Raw genomic sequence first — 16,144 nt, forward strand, 5'->3', positions numbered from 1 at the left:
TTCAAACAGTGAAGAAGATAAAGATCATAAAATGAGAGTTTGTTAAAAACTTTTACGAGTTTGTCAGAAATATCATTCAAAATTCCTAGAAATTTACAAAAATAAAAAAAACTAATTTTTTTAAGGACATTGAGTATGAGCTTAAACCATATAATGGGAATCCATAAGTTTTGTGATAAATAACAGGGGGAAATGTATACACTTTCGTATATTTGTTCTTCATCACAAAACCAAGAACACAACAGCAGAAGCTTAACTATCAATCAACATCAAAAATAAAGATAATTTCATACCTGTGTCAAAAGCTTTATGAGTAGAAGCGAAGAAGATCAGTGAGAAGATGATGAACATCCACAAAAGACAATCTCTGAAGATCCTAAGAAATTCTATCCTAAGTAACACTAGCAGAAGTTAAGAGCAAGAAAACAAGAAGGGAGAATTTTCGGACTGACAAGAGAATGAAGAAGGAATGAAATTTATTTCAATAACCTAATCTCTCTTATTTATAACCCAAACGATATAACTTCCCTATGTTTCAAGGAGGATTTAATACTGAGAATGGGAATCGTGCCCTAAAGATAGGGAGGAGTTAATGAAGAGAGTGGGGTTGATTGTGAAGACAGGCTTCCCCAAACTTTGACCATTAATCAAACCTTGGAGAAAAGGGGAAAATTGTATACACATAATTCATCAGTCTCCACGTGTCCGGGGAATTACACGTAGAGAGCACATAGCTTGGAACATCAAGACATGACGCCACGTATCAACACCCATGTAACATCTGTCGTCAGTATATGTTCATCATCAAACTGATCCAATGGCTAGGAATCATGGAGCATTGGAAGCACGAGCCATCACGAAGCACTGAAGAGCATCCAAGGACTCACTTTATTCCATCTCACTTTATTCCATCTCGAGAAGGATCTAAGATCAACGGCGGGGGATAGTCTAACTGACACGAATGTGATGGGAGCTGTCTGGCGCGTGCAGACAGCCCAACCACCCGCATTAAATACTCTAGACATAGGGCACGTGTCAACCAGCCTATGGAGGAGAAAGAGTCGCCTCGTCGTCACCAATTATAACCGTTGGGGGCATCGGTAGAAGATGAAGACATCAGCGGGATCAGCACAAAGAACAAGAAGATAAGGTGACAGTCAACTTTGGCAGGGGACCCCACTTGCTATCCCTATAAATACCCCTCTCCACTAAGAGAGAAGGGGTCGACCAGTTTGGAAGTAACTAGAGAAGAGTATAGGAAAGAGAAATAGGAAGAGTAAGTATGATTCATATTTCCCCTATAGCATCGTTATTCACCTAAAGTCATTCGACTATCTTTGTAACTCCTCGATACATAATGAAACACCAACCCTGTGGATGTAGGCCTTAGTGCTGAACCACATAAATAACTGTCTTGTTTACATTTCAGTACCTTACTTTCTGTTATTATGGTTATACTTTATGATGTATGCATCATAACTATGTAGAATGGCTGAATCAATCCCTCCCGACTATATAATGACGAGTCCGAAGACTCTGAGTCGATGAGTCATAGTGTTTTATGCCATTTCACATCCGTTTTACTTTTTATAACGCTTTTATTTACGAATGCGAATATTGTTTGTGAACACGTAGATGTCATCGTGATTTACGTGTTCACAGTAGTACCGCGTGTACTTAAATGCATTAGTTTGCTGTAATGGTTTTTTGTTATTGAGTTATTGTTGTCATAATTCACAAACTTCTTCAGAAATTTGTAAGTGTTTTCTTTAAAAAACACATTTTGAAGTTTCTATTGTAGAGTATCTTGGTTATCATAAAAATAAATTTGTAATCATCATAGATTCAATCAGAAAAATATGTATGACGAATAGCAGTAATATTTGGTTTCATATATAATTTTAAGTTAGGAAAAGATGACGTGTTTAGAATAGTCAAGGGGATTCTTCAAATATGTGGTCTTTAACATTTACTTTGAGTCTGGTCTTAGAGCGTCCACAATGATACGACCATACCAAAACCAAAAACCAGACCAAAAACTAAAAATATTTGGATTTGGGGGTGCTTGAACACAACGGTGCATACTAAAATTATAATCAGGCACAGTTTCAATCTTCGCTCGATTCTGAGCGTACATTTAATCAACGCCCCACTGATGTGTGAAATTGCTCGTGTGGTTCGTGTGTGTGTAATTGTAAACGTGTAAATAGATGAGATATTAACGTGTCCAAATCCCTAAACAAAAACATAAAGAAAAAAAACAAAAACATGAGGCGAATATGCAATTAACGCCTTACACACAGGCGTACATGGAATTAACGCCCCACAAAGGCGTACTTTGAAATTCCGCCCCACTATATTTAGTTATACTACAGCTTCTCGACCAAATTTACCCCTGTTTATACTCTCTCTCCAACTAAATATGGTTATATTCCAGCACACAGTGATTGGATTTTCGACTAAATATGCATTTACTCCCCCATTTTATTCGTCCATTGTGGACGCTCTTAGAGGTAAAGTTCCCTATATACTGGTTTGCTTTCTATTCACTGGATAGTGGATAGAGTAGAATTTCTCAAATCTTTGATGGTTGTGGTGGAGGGTAGGTGAGTGTTATGATAGTAGTGGAACAGGTTCATTGTTTTTTGTGGGTATTTGGGGAGGTGACGGTGTATCGTAGGGTCGTCGACTTGTGTTTGTGTGTGTGGTGATGGCCGCGTGTGCTTTTGTTATGGGGTGGTAGGCCACTATTATGGTTGCATTTTTTTTAATAACAAAGGAACCTTATCATTAATGGAAATTCAAGGTTACATTGGGTTTAAAATAAAAAATTAGAGAATATAAAGTTACAAGAACATGTCATACAAGTACAATATCGAAAAATCCGACAAGAGAAGGAGAAGGATTAACAGAACATGACGAATACAATCATGGATAAGAACCGATTAAATCGGTGGAAGAATGGTTTTTCTCGGAATTAAATCCCAACCATTTTGTGTGTTTTTCTTCTTCATAAAGAAATGCTCCTAAAGTTGGAGTGATTTGCCCAAATTTCTTAAAACTTGTGATGAAAATTCCGTCGTCAAGAATATCATTGTTGAAGATTTCGTCGCCGGATAATCTGAGGATGAAGATTCCGTCGCCGGATAATCTAAAGATGAAGATTCCGTCGCCGGAGACAAAAATAATGAAGATCTCGTCGTTGGAATGCATCTCAAATGAATTTAGCACCCATAATAACCAAAAACGACCATTAAAGTCGAGATAAAGCTCTCTAGCAGAGGAGAAAGAACTACCATAAAGGTGCACAAAACTTATCATATGATAAGAGATAAACCTAAATAAACCTAATTATAACAAAGATCTAATGAAAAGCAAGTAAAGGAGGTGAATATCTCGCTCAGATCCGGCCCAAAACAGACCAGATCTGAGCAGGTTAGATTTTCCGGTGAAAACTTTTTTTCTCTTGTCGAGAGGTGAGAGAGTAGAGATCGTTGCATGTATTGATCCTAATATTTTCATTGTATTATATCTAGAAGTTGAAATTAAGATTTTTTTTAGATATGGCAGATTATTGAGGAAAAGATTTTGTACGATTCATACAAATTATGGCATTTGAAATTATTTTTGGCTTTGATTTTGTCATTAAAGAGAATTTTGTTTGGAATATGTGGTTAGAATTGAAGAGATGGGAAAGGTTCAAACTCTCTCACACTATTTGTCAATATGAAAGGGTTCCTTTGGAAATCAATCCAGCCTTTTATCAACACGTCTGACAAGTTAGTCTGTTGCAATCCGATTTAAGGGATTTTATTAGTCGTCCTCCACTATGTACAACCCTTATTAAAGACACCATAGGCCAGAGGGAGACCTTTTTTGAGAGATTGTGTAAGGAATTTAGGAGAGAGAAAATTATTTGTTTTCCAAATTATTTGATCCATTTTTGGAAATAACTAATAAGTTCTCAACTAAGATAATAGTCATGTGCATGTGATATAATTGAGTTTAATATTTATTTTCCCTAACTATGGAAAGAACGAAGTGGTTGGAATATATAAAAAGGGATAATAAAGAAACGGAGCACGGCTGGAGAGCCAAAAAGAGAAAAATGATTTATTGTATTATTTTATTTTCTCCATGTCTTGCTAGATTTTATGTAACTAGAGTTCTTCGGTGGAAATCATTTTGATTGCGTAGACTCAAATGTTAATGCTCCATATAATATTTTGAATAATGATTTAAATGTTAAGTAATTTTCTTCAATATTTACTTGGTAAATAATTGCATAAATAGTTGCATTGATTAAATATGCTTTCCAATTGATACTCCGTGCTTGGATTAGGTCTTTGACGGGGTATGCTTATAGATTGATATTTAATTCTTTAGAACTTTATATTGGTTGGATAGCTCCATTGTTTATTTATACTTTTAAATTGATGTGCCATGCTTAGTAATATTTGATGGCATATGCTTTGCGATTGATAAATAATTCTCTAGAGCTATCAGCTTAGAAGCGGGGGAAATTAAAATGGTGAAACAACTTTATTGGTATATGGTTTAGAATCGAATATGAGTTTTGCATCGTATATGGTAACTAGGGAATATGGTTGAAACCAAATTCCCTAGTTACCGTATTTCTCATTACATTTACTTAATTCTTTTTATTTTCATCATTTTAATTCCTATTCTTTCAAATATCCAAAAACAACAACTCTGGTTAGTTAATCAGAATTATTGGTTACGGTATTTCCACCGTTCCATGTCAGTTTGATCCATACTTGCCTCTGTCTACTAGCTAGACACCGTGCAATTTCGGTTTATTACATATAGGATTTTCCAGAATTCTATCATTGACACGTGGCGATTGGGTATTTTACCCTCGCAATTCGGGTACCAAATATTTTATGACCCATAAAAGGAGGACTTCCTTTACTTTTATATACTTTCGATATTAGGAAATACTTCCGAAATTTGGAAATTTTCTCTTGAATATCATATAAAAATCGTTCATATGAATGGTTTCGGTTTTATTCATGATCATACAAACTCAAGTATTTTCTTTAAGAGAATTCTTGTGTTTACAAAAGGATATTGCATTATTTCTTTCCTTAATGAGGAGGATTTTGTGGAACATTTAACAAAGGTAATTTTGGAAGTGATTAACGCATGCAGATTGCTACCACTATGAAAAGAACTCCATACAATTCTTTTTATAAAGAATGGAAAAGAAAGTGGTGACATTATTTGTGAATATTGTCTCGAAAACATTGAGAAAATTCTTGACTCAATCTGCACCGAGAAAGAGAAAGGGAGACTCGAACTCTGCTCTGAATATTGTCCCTTTAAAAGTGAGAAAACTCTCAAAAAATTCAATGTGACTAGCTTGCTCGAAGGAACACTGGAACTCATTAGAAGAAGAGACTTTCTCAAGGATCACATTAATTGCTGATTCTAAGCATGGAATCTACTACTATGAGTATATATTAACCCATCTTCAGTGACCACTAAAGCAAGAAAGTGACGATGACTATCATAAGAAGATGTTGGATAACTGTAAAAATAATCTAATAGAATATGAGAACCTTGTTAGATCATAGCTCGGTTGAACTCACCAAGCGTTGGTATGTCAAGTTTGGATGTCATATTTTAGTGTGTCAAAAATCATCTAAAGTCGCTGGATTAAATACTAGAGTCAATTTCGTTTATGTTAAACTACAAAGTCTACGAATGTTGACACATACAAGTATTACTCCGAAGACCTGAAGAATGTGAAGAACTAGAGAACTACAACGACGACATGATCCTTCCACTTGAAGTTAGTAATATTGACTTGAATTGTTTCATTCCAAAGGTATCCGTTTTATATTCCCGAAGAAAAGCCTAGAAATATCAATCACCTCACAATAACTTAACTGTATGGTAGTAGAATAAGTTATTGTGGAATCACAAAGAATAAGACCAAGAAGTTTGTGATTACTTTTTATATCTTACCTATCGGAGATAAATCTCGAGCAAATATTAGAGAAGATAGTACTCAATACGATAGAACAAGTAAGATCAGAATACGCAACTACAGAGATAATAGTTGGATCTGGCTTCAGAATCCCAATGAAGTGTTTAAGTCGTTAACCTATAATGGTTTTTGGAAAATCCTAGGTTAAAGTAGAATCGACTCTAGTCGTAACTAGTATTACACAGGAGGTGTGGGGATTAGGTTTCCCGGACCTAACTCAGGATTTTAGTCTTGTCAACCAGTTTGAAAACGGGTATGCAAACTGTCATCCCAGACCTAACTCAGGTAGAACCGTTTGCATACTGGTATGCAAATTTGGTTTCCAGACCTGAATCATGCTAACACAGTTTATACACTAAGTACGCGTACTGTGATGTTTTCCACATATGGGTTTTAGTTCTAAACTCCCATTTCAATCATTGAAACATTATTAGAAGACGAAAATGGATGTCTCACAGAAACAATTAGCTTATAAGCAATTTTCAAGTAATCGAATGGTCAATATGAAACTTTCCAAGTCGACGTCAGATGACTGTCTCACACAAATCATGTAAGATGTTTCAAGGCAATTTCCACATGATCATCTTTTGACTTATTATTTAGTTTCCAACAAATAAATTGTTTCCAACTAAACTCTTCAAGGATAATGATCAATGTATTTAAAGCGAAAAGCTACCAATACATATTTCGAGAAATAGATAAGTGAATTATACTCAGCTCGAAATAACAAATGTGTATGATATGAAATTCTATATCACTATACGACTTTTGTCTCAACATGAAATAAAATAGAATAGAATACACTTCTGAGTGATAGATAAGTTCTAGTCTCCACATACCTGTTGTTGATGAAGTTCCTCCGAGTTCTTCAGTAGATCTTCGTCTTCAGCTGTAAGCGCCGTGAAGTCTAAAGCTCAACTACACAATCTATCCTAGTCTGAAACTCCTATAATTAGACTAGAAATCAAGACTATAGTTTTGATCAACTAAACTTGACAAACAAGCTTGAGATAGCAATGCTTGCGAGTTCGACCGATCTCTAACAGGTATTAAAAAAATATTCGTAAATTTTCTTCCAACCAATCAGTTGTTATTGTTTCTTGGAATTTGGATTCCTTCCTAGTTTGGAGCCTACGACATTTATTTGGGGCCTATCAAATTTCTGACCCTCCTAGACTAAAGGGATAAAGGGTGTCTAAACTAGGTAAAAGCACTAAGTTACCCTCACTATCAAATTCAGTCCCAAGCCTTATCATTCATCAAAACCTATATCATTTCTACTAACAATCTTTCATCAACACCAAATTTTTTTTCAATTTTCATGATAATCAAAAACTAAAACATAATCACAAAACAATTCAATTCTCCAATTTTTTAGGCTTTCAAACAATATTTCTCGACGACAAACAATTCGAGTGATTGAGTTAAATCCTTTCAAGACAAACCTTTTAAGAGGGATTCATCAATGATTTAATTATGAATCTCTGAAATTTCTCATCAAAAATTTCTTAAACTCTACTAGAATCGGTTGATGTAGACATGTAACATAAACCGATTGGCGTTGATGTTCCTAAAATCAGTATTTGTTTTACACCTACATAAACGATTCTGAGTTGATATTCTTCGTGTTTTATGAACATCAACCAGAATAATGTCTACATCAACCGATTCATTAACCATGTTCGTATTTTTGCACAAAAACTGAAATTTTTATCTTTATATTATAGAGTATGAAAATACGAACTGAACGCAAAAAGAATGAGGTCATTCCGACATCGGACGAAGAAGTTATGAGAAAAAAAAAGTCGAAGGAATGCCCAGAATTACAATCGGATTATGTGGGCATTAACATAAACCAATTCCATAACAAAAAAATCACAAAAAAACTCTTGAATTTTACAATTGGTCTATGTTCTAAGTCTTATAAACCGTACATATTCAGAATATCATGAACTAGGATGGTACGAGTCTTTGATTTATTTTTGCATTAAAAAAAAAGATTCTTAGAATATGTTTATGAGAGCATGAGCATCCACCGATTCTAGCGTAATTTTTTTCATTTTTCTTTCATATTTGGATGATGATTTTAAGTTTAGTTTAATTTAATTAAACATCAATTAATCACCCGATTGACACTAATTAATTAAAAATAAACTAGTTATTATATAAAATAGTTAGATAAGGGATTTTCCATTTTATTTTTAAGTGTTCATTTCTGTCTTATAGTGGCTGCCCCAAATAAAGTGCCTAGAACCCAACTAGGAAGGTCTAGTTCTATCTTCTATTATTGTTTTGGGTTATAAATCGATTAACCAACTCCATCCCACGTGCATCACGAGTAACCATCTACTTCCTATATCTAAGTGTAAATATTATTCCTAAAATTCCCAACACACTCAAAATACACAAACACAGGCTACAGACTTAGATTTCGAGAGAAGATCATGGATATCAAATTAGAAGATGAAGAACAAGAAATAAAATACCAAGGTCATGTTTGGAACATGATCTGCGGTAGTGTGAATTCATCCGTACTTAAATGTACGATTGTTTTAGGTCTTTTCGATACAATTCATAATTCATCCAAACCCATGACCCTATCCTCCCTATCATCAGCATCACCATCTTTATCTCCTCTCAAAACCGAAAACTTATGTAGACTATTAAGATACTTATCTCATATGAATCTCATCGTAATCAATTCAATTCAAGGAAGTGATGATACATTTTCATTAACAGATACATCTAAGTTACTACTTAGTAATCAAGAAAGAAGTTTGAAGGATTGGGTTCTTGGTATCGACGATCCACTCGCAATTAACGGGTGGCATGAGTTAACTGATTATTGTTTATCCCCCGTTGATGCGCCGGTTCCTTTTGTAAAGATGCACGGGAAAACCATGTGGGAGTTTGCTGCAGATATCCCTGAAGTTAATGAGCTAATCAATAACTCCATGGCTTGTGATACTAAATTAGTAATGCCTGCATTTTTGCAAGGTTGCCGTGGTATCTTGAATAAAGGTATTGTTAAGAAGATGGTTGACATCGGTGGTGGTACAGGTGCTGCTATGAGTTATGTTGTTAAGGCTTTTCCTGACATAAAATGTATGGTTTTTGATTTGCCTCATGTTGTTGCTAACGCACCGGAGATTGAAGGTGTGGAATTGGTTGGTGGTGATATGTTTGAATTCATCCCTCCTGCTGATGCTCTTTTGTTGAAGGTACGTACAAATTTTGTGCACACTCCATCAATAACTTTACATTGGATAAGTACTTTGATGGGTGGTTTTGTTGATGGTTATTTTTTTTCCTCTCCGTGTGTGTTTTAATTAATAGTTCATTCTCCATAACTGGGATGATGTCGGATGCATAAAGCTACTAAAGAAGTGCAAGGAGACAATTTCAGCTGAGCATGGGAAAGTTATCATAATAGAAATGGTTTTGGAAGAAGACGACCAAGACAATGATGCTTTGACACAAGCAAGATTAAGTCTTGATTTAGATATGATGGTATGTTCAGGAGGAAGAGAAAGGACGAAAGATGAATGGAGAATTTTAGTGGAAGAGGCTGGTTTCAGTAAGATTGAATTCATTTCTATTTTTGCCATTCAATCAGTTATTGTTGCATATCCATAAAACGATTTAAGCTAAAAACTCTTCCACTAGCCTCCACCACTTTGCTCAGACCTAGTTCAATTGACTTTTGGACTAGATATCAGCAGGAATTCCACTGTATTACATGGTTACAAGCTTTTTATCGTAGGTAAATGGACATGCGTGAGATATTCATCACGTACGTGTGCCTGTCTCTTCCAGCCAAGTGTGTCAATAACTGTTTCGTATATATAACGTCTGTTACTGCGACTGTCTATTCGCTTTGTCGCAGTTGTTGTTTTTAATCATGATATGCCTCCTATCAATTAGCTGTGATTCTTGTAAGTTTTTTCCCCGCTTTTTATAGCCGTTAATATTTTTTCCCTTGGAGATTTTTTTCAAGCCCAAAAATATATTATATATATGCGGATGGCATTCTAATATAATAATGATAAAGTCATTGGTTGATTTAAAAAAAAAAATCTTTATATAAAGGAGCCTGCGTTACATGGAAACCGCCACGGTGTCCGACACGGAAACGTTTCCGCGTATCCAGTATAGCAATTCTAAAAATTCATGATACGGAAACACGGCAGTATGCATAAAAATATTACTAAGTTAGTACTCTCAGTACTCTCGTGATGACACAATTGTAGCTTTAATTGTCCATTCATAAGTTAGTACTCCCGTGAACAAAGACAATACTCTAGGAGTTTTTATTATAATGCTCACAGAAAGTTGCCAGTACTAAGGTCTTACTTCAATAGGAATACTAATGACGAACTAACTTGAGCTTTAATTAGAACCACACATGCGACAGCTACATTGGGTTTCTCGACCTTAAACCTTCTGTTTACGCACATATAGAAGAGTTTTATGTGAATAAAATAATTTCTCAGTATTCAAGTTGTGTCCAAAGAGTGTCAGTGTTAGTATTTGTGCCCATGCGTATGGACACGGGACACGAGCATACATCTGAAGTTGAGGCTGATGTGGCGTTCTTCGATCAATTACTATGTTGTTGTTTTTTTCAAATAAAAGGTGTGATGTAGCATCAAAGAAAATATTGGGCATACCAAAAACTTTATAGGCATACCAAAAACTTTATAGGCATACAAAGTCATTTTCCTAACCAGGGTGTATTGATAAGGAGTGTCTAATGGGTATGCAATGACCTATACACCCTTAAACACTTCGAAAATATTGATTTATAGGCTTTAGGTTCGGCTGACTCGTGTTGATGAGTTATCAGCCGAACTTCCCGCTGTAGACTGAATTCTTTCGATCTTGTTTTGATCATAACTTCTTCGTCCAATGTCGGAATGACCTCATTCTTTTTGCGTTATCTTCGTATTTTCATTCTCTTGAAGATGAAGATAAAATCTACTTGATTTTAATGGGTTAAAATCTACGATTTTCATTATATAAGCTGAACCATTAACATTTTTTATTCCTGAACTCTCAGGAATAGGTTCGGCTTACATCTATGAGCCGAACCAACCCATTGATGAACAGTTCAGCTTACATCTATGAGCCGAACCTCACATAATTTTTCTTCCAGATCACACAGGACTAGGTTCGGCTCATTATGATATTTTTAAACAAGCCGAACTAGTTGGTTCGGCTCATAAAAATAACACTTTCAGCTTGCCGAACTGTTCATTAGTTGTCAATATCCAGGTTTCAGATCAAGGTTCGGCGCATTATTTAGGTGAGTTGTGAGCCGAACCTAGGTTCGGCGCATAATTTAGTTGCGTTGTGAGCCGAACCTAAGTTCGGCGCATAATGTTGTTGTTTTTTAAGCCGAACGGTTCTTCAAATTTTCAGCCTGAAAGTGTATATGAACAGTTCGGCTAATACGATTTTTCATTATATAAGCCGAACCATTAACATTTTTTATTCCATAACTCTCAGGAATAGGTTCGGCTTTCTAGGAAAATTTTATACAAGCCGAACTAGTGTCTAGCAAATGTTCGGCGCATACCTAAACAGTTTCAGTTAGCCGAACTGTTCATAAATGGATCGGTTCGGCTCATAAATGTAAGTCGAACCTTTTCATCCTCCAATGGTTTGGGAATCATTGGTGTAGTTGATGTGCATTTTCCTAGGTTTTTTAGATGATATATGACCCTCCTCATCCTCCATTGAATCAAGAATTAGAATTTTCTCACTTTCTCTTTCTCTCCTTCTTAACCAAACCAAAATTTTGATTTTTTTCCTCAAATTTTTCATCTAAACAACTCTTATAATTCTGAAAATTATTTAATCACTAAACAAAATATTTAATCACTAATCAAAATTATTAACACTAATACGTAAAGGGCAGATTTGCCATTAAAAAAAATTTGGGTATGCCTTGGAAGATTTTGGTATGCCCAATATTATGGTTCTCAAAGAATCCATTTGATAGGCCTGTCCACCTATTGCAACATTTGGCCAAGAGAGAATGTTATTAAGAAACTGTTGATCAAAATTACACTAATGTAAGAACTAAGAACACATTGAATCCAAAGCAACGATTCAAACACTATAAGGACCGTGAGGAGCATTAACATATGGTATTTTTGGTGAATCAAAAATTTGAAATGTGATACAATCTTCTTTTAACTTCTCTTTGCGTTTTGTCTTTGTCTTGCTCTCAACCTTTCGTCCATTTAATGTTCAATTCATCAGGATGGGAGGTAAACATGCAGATTCGTTTAGTTGAACACGAATGTTTGATGAAATTCCTAATGGCTTCTCTTAAATATAGCACACACATTTATTAACCATAACCCAAAAAGTTTATGCTCAAATGAAAATCCAACCACGTCTTAATTTTCACTAAAAATAAAATTTAAAATCTTCTCTTACTCAAAATCAAAATAAACCCTTACTTTTATTCATACTTCATCTTATTTTCAATTAGTCATAATTGTTCTTTTATAATTCTCACACAATTATAAACTCTAGTTATTACTTTTCTCCAAAAATAAAAATATCTTAATTATTTCTAAAATGATTTTTTTTCTTAACCATGATAATATTAAAATTAGTGGGAATTATATTTTAATTATTCCATTCAAAAATTTCCACAACAACATCAATCCAAATGGAATTAGCTTAAGGTTTGATTCTTTTCCTAGGACCCTTTTCCCAAAACTCTATGAACACAATCTATAAAAATAAATTTCTTTGATGATTTTATTCCCAATCATGATGGCACTAGAATTGATTGACAGTACTGATTATTCTTCAAAAATATTAATCATGTCAAACTTAATTATAAAAAATAATTGATAACTTTTTTTTTGTTGATTTAGGGATTAATGATCATCTTATCATGGGTTATGTATAATTTTATGGGCTATGTGTAATGGTTTTAAAAGTCTGTTGGTTAAATAAAGTACTTATATAAAATAGGTTATGGCTAATAAAAGCATGGGCTACGTTTAAGAGAAGCATATTCCTAATAATGGGTTAATTTTTTTTGGTTATTTTTATTTTAACTCTTAAATTCCTTAATGAAATTCCTTGGTTTCTGCTACTCGCTAGAACTGAGTGCATGCTTATTGCTTCCAGTTGCAGTTTCTTAGGTGTTCAAGATGCGAGAATGACAAATTGATTTGAACTTTTAAGGGTTTCCTGTTTTTGGATTGACTTTTTGGGATTTGTTTTACGGGGTTATCTTTTTTAGGCTCTTTTTAACGAAAAAGACTCCCCAAAGGGTAACCAGGGATATTTACAAAAGTTTGAATCCCAAGAGGATTCAGCCCGATAATAAGAATGAATCAGGAGAGGATACAGGAGGATGTGATGAAGTATGTCATTAAATCTAGTAGCGGTTCGTGTGATGGTTCTTCGTTAGATGATTTTAGTATGAAGATGATTATGTGGAATTGCAAGGGGATGGATAGACCCTCTTTTAATAGGGTTATGAAACAGATTATCAAGAAACACAAGCCACAAATTGTGGCTCTGTTGGAAACTTGGACTATCTCGGAACATGCTTAAGATCTTGTGACGAGGCTGGGATACAATAGTTGATCCTGATGGTTATTCAAGAGGAATGGTGATGTTGTGGAATGAGGAAGAAGTGAATATTCAGACAACTTCTCAATCCAGGTGGCCAATTCACGCAGTGGTTACTGCGAAATTTCACAGGCCATGGATTATGTCAACAATTTATGCAAGCACTAATAAAGTGTGTAGGAAAAGACTGTGGGATGAAGTGAATGGTGTTGGTGGAATTCAAGATACTGAACGGATGGTAATGGGTGATCTGAATACTATCGGTAGTGGGAAAGAAAAGGTTGGAGGGAGAAAGCCCACTGCAAATCAGCTTGAGGAACTCAAAAATGTGATGAATAAAAATGGACTTATTGACCTGGGTGCTCATGGACCAAAGTGGACCTGGAAAAATAAGCGTGTAAGCCTGGCTAATATAAAAGAAAGACTGAGTAGGGTTATGGCTAATGTTATGTGGTGCAACAGGTTTGCTAATGCCCAGGTATCGCATCTTCCTTATTTTAATTCTGATCATAGGGTTATTTTAGTTGATCTTGAGCCTAAAAAGGAATTTAGACATAGGCCATATAGACTATAGTCTATGTGGACTGAGGATGAGAGGTTTATGAATGTGGTCAAAAAAGTTTGGCAACCTAGTCTGACTAATAGAAAACATCAAAACTACTTTACCTGTGTAGATGAACTCTATAATGATTCTAAAAAATGAACAAAGAAGTTTTTGGTAATTTTTCTAGAAACATAGAGAATGCATTGCAGGATCTTAATAGGGGCCAATATGAGTTTGATAAATGGCCCTCTGATGTTAATAAAGCTAAAATGACTAATTGTTTATGTGTGTATTTGAATTTTCTCAGAATGGAGTAAATATTTTGGAAAAATAGAAGTCAAGAGTCAGTTGGCTTCTTGAAGGGGATTTAAACACAAAGTTTTTCCACACTTCTACTCTGGTTAGAAGAAGTAGAAACTCTATTGTTAGTCTTAAAGATAATAATGGGAATTGGATTGATAGTCTTATGATATCAAAAAGCATGTTGTTGAGCATTTCTGTACTTTATTTTCTAGTAGTAATAGAAATGTTTGTGATGATGATGAAATAGAAAGTTTATTCCCTGTCGTTATTTCTAATCATGATAGTGTCAAGCTAACTAGAGTTGTTAGTATTTGTGAAATTAAAAAAGAAATAAAACAGTTAGGAGCTCATAAGGCACGGGTCCGGATGGCCTTCGGGGTTATTGTTTTGCCAAATATTGGGAGTAGGTTGGTGATAGAGTTATACAGTTGGTAATGGAATTTTTCCAAAATGGGTACTTGGAACCTAAACTGAATAAAACTTATATTACTTTAATCCCTAAGAACATAAGTCCAAGTACTATTAAGGAATTTAGGCCAATAAACTTATGTAACTTTACTATGAAAATTATCACAAAGATTATTGCTAATAGACTTAGGCCATTGCTTGCTAAGTTTGTTTCCTCTAATCAGCATGCTTTTGTTCAAGGAAGATCCATTTTTGATTTTTCCGTTATTTGTAATGAGATTATACATTCTTTTAAGCACAAGAAAGGAGAAAAGGGTTGGATGACCTTGAAACTGGATTTTGATAAAACCTACGATAAAATCAGTTGGCCTTGTTGCTTCAAAATTCTGAATCGTTTGGGGTTTGATAACCGGTGCGGCTACGATGTGGTCGGGCCACATCATTCAAGTATGTGGCCTATCTTTAAATAGTGACACATAGATTTTTTGTTCTCCAAAACAGTTTATTACCTAACTTTTTGTCTTAACTTCCTACTTTTTCTCAAAAAGGTAAAGCAATTACGAGGATTTAGAGGCGGCAGGTTTTTAATATGAGTACGTGTCAAAATATGAAGAGGGGCAACCACATCATAATCCGAGCGTTTGATAACACATTTGTAAACTGGATTAAACTTTTTGTTACTACAGTTTCTTTTCAGGTACTTATCAATGGGTCTCCTAGTGAGATTTTTTTACCTGGTAATTGGTTGCGACAAGGGGACCCCTTGTCTCCATTTATGTTCATTATTTTTCTAGAGTCCCTTTGAAGACTAACTGACAAATGAGTGCAGCAGAAAGGCATCTCTGGGATTTCAATAGCTAGGGGTGATCCTAAGATCACGCATTCTCTTTAGGCGGATGATTGTATTATTTTCCTAAATGCTTCATATAAGAATGTTTGTAATCTAAAAGGAATTCTTGATAAATTTTTAGGTGGTCGGGTCAGATAATTAGCGATGCTAAGTCAATTCTCATTACTTCTGCCAATTTGGGAGAAGCTTTTCTAGGGGAATGGCAAGAGCTCTGAATGTTCAGGTATCTGTGGACCCAGGTAAGTATCTCGGTATACCGCTTCAATGGGGTCGAATTAGCTCTAATACTTACATGGATATCACTGAAAAGTTGGCTAATATAATGCAGGGTTAGAAGTGGAAGACTTTGAACCAACAGGTAGAACCACTTTGATTAGGTCCGTGTTGGATCCGGTGTCCAATCATGTTATGACCATGCTCA

The 16,144-nt window shown here is 35.0% G+C and overlaps 2 protein-coding genes across 2 annotated transcripts; both read left to right on the top strand.

Moving 5' to 3' along the window:
* Positions 1–8,388: 8,388 nt before the first annotated feature.
* On the top strand, positions 8,389–9,997 carry LOC113322439 ((RS)-norcoclaurine 6-O-methyltransferase-like). The gene is made up of 2 exons (XM_026570517.1): positions 8,389–9,234; positions 9,350–9,997. Exons 1-2 carry the CDS (start codon positions 8,458–8,460, stop codon positions 9,647–9,649), a joined length of 1,077 nt encoding a protein of 358 aa, XP_026426302.1. The 5' UTR covers positions 8,389–8,457; the 3' UTR covers positions 9,650–9,997.
* Positions 9,998–13,655: 3,658 nt separating this feature from the next.
* On the top strand, positions 13,656–14,192 carry LOC113325114. Its single transcript, XM_026573340.1, has one exon. It carries the CDS (start codon positions 13,656–13,658, stop codon positions 14,190–14,192), a length of 537 nt encoding a protein of 178 aa, XP_026429125.1.
* The last annotated feature ends 1,952 nt before the right edge of the window (positions 14,193–16,144 follow it).

The sequence above is a fragment of the Papaver somniferum genome, chromosome 11, assembly GCF_003573695.1.
Source record: "Papaver somniferum cultivar HN1 chromosome 11, ASM357369v1, whole genome shotgun sequence".
NCBI classification, from domain to species: Eukaryota; Viridiplantae; Streptophyta; class Magnoliopsida; order Ranunculales; family Papaveraceae; genus Papaver; species Papaver somniferum.

Bases quoted from the DNA above. Each gene is read 5' to 3' on its own strand.
- LOC113322439 (XM_026570517.1), top strand. From the start codon at position 8,458: ATGGATATCAAATTAGAAGATGAAGAACAAGAAATAAAATACCAAGGT. The intron at 9,235-9,349 runs GTACGTACAAAT...TTTAATTAATAG, and splicing joins CTGATGCTCTTTTGTTGAAG to TTCATTCTCCATAACTGGGA.
- LOC113325114 (XM_026573340.1), top strand. From the start codon at position 13,656: ATGGTGATGTTGTGGAATGAGGAAGAAGTGAATATTCAGACAACTTCT.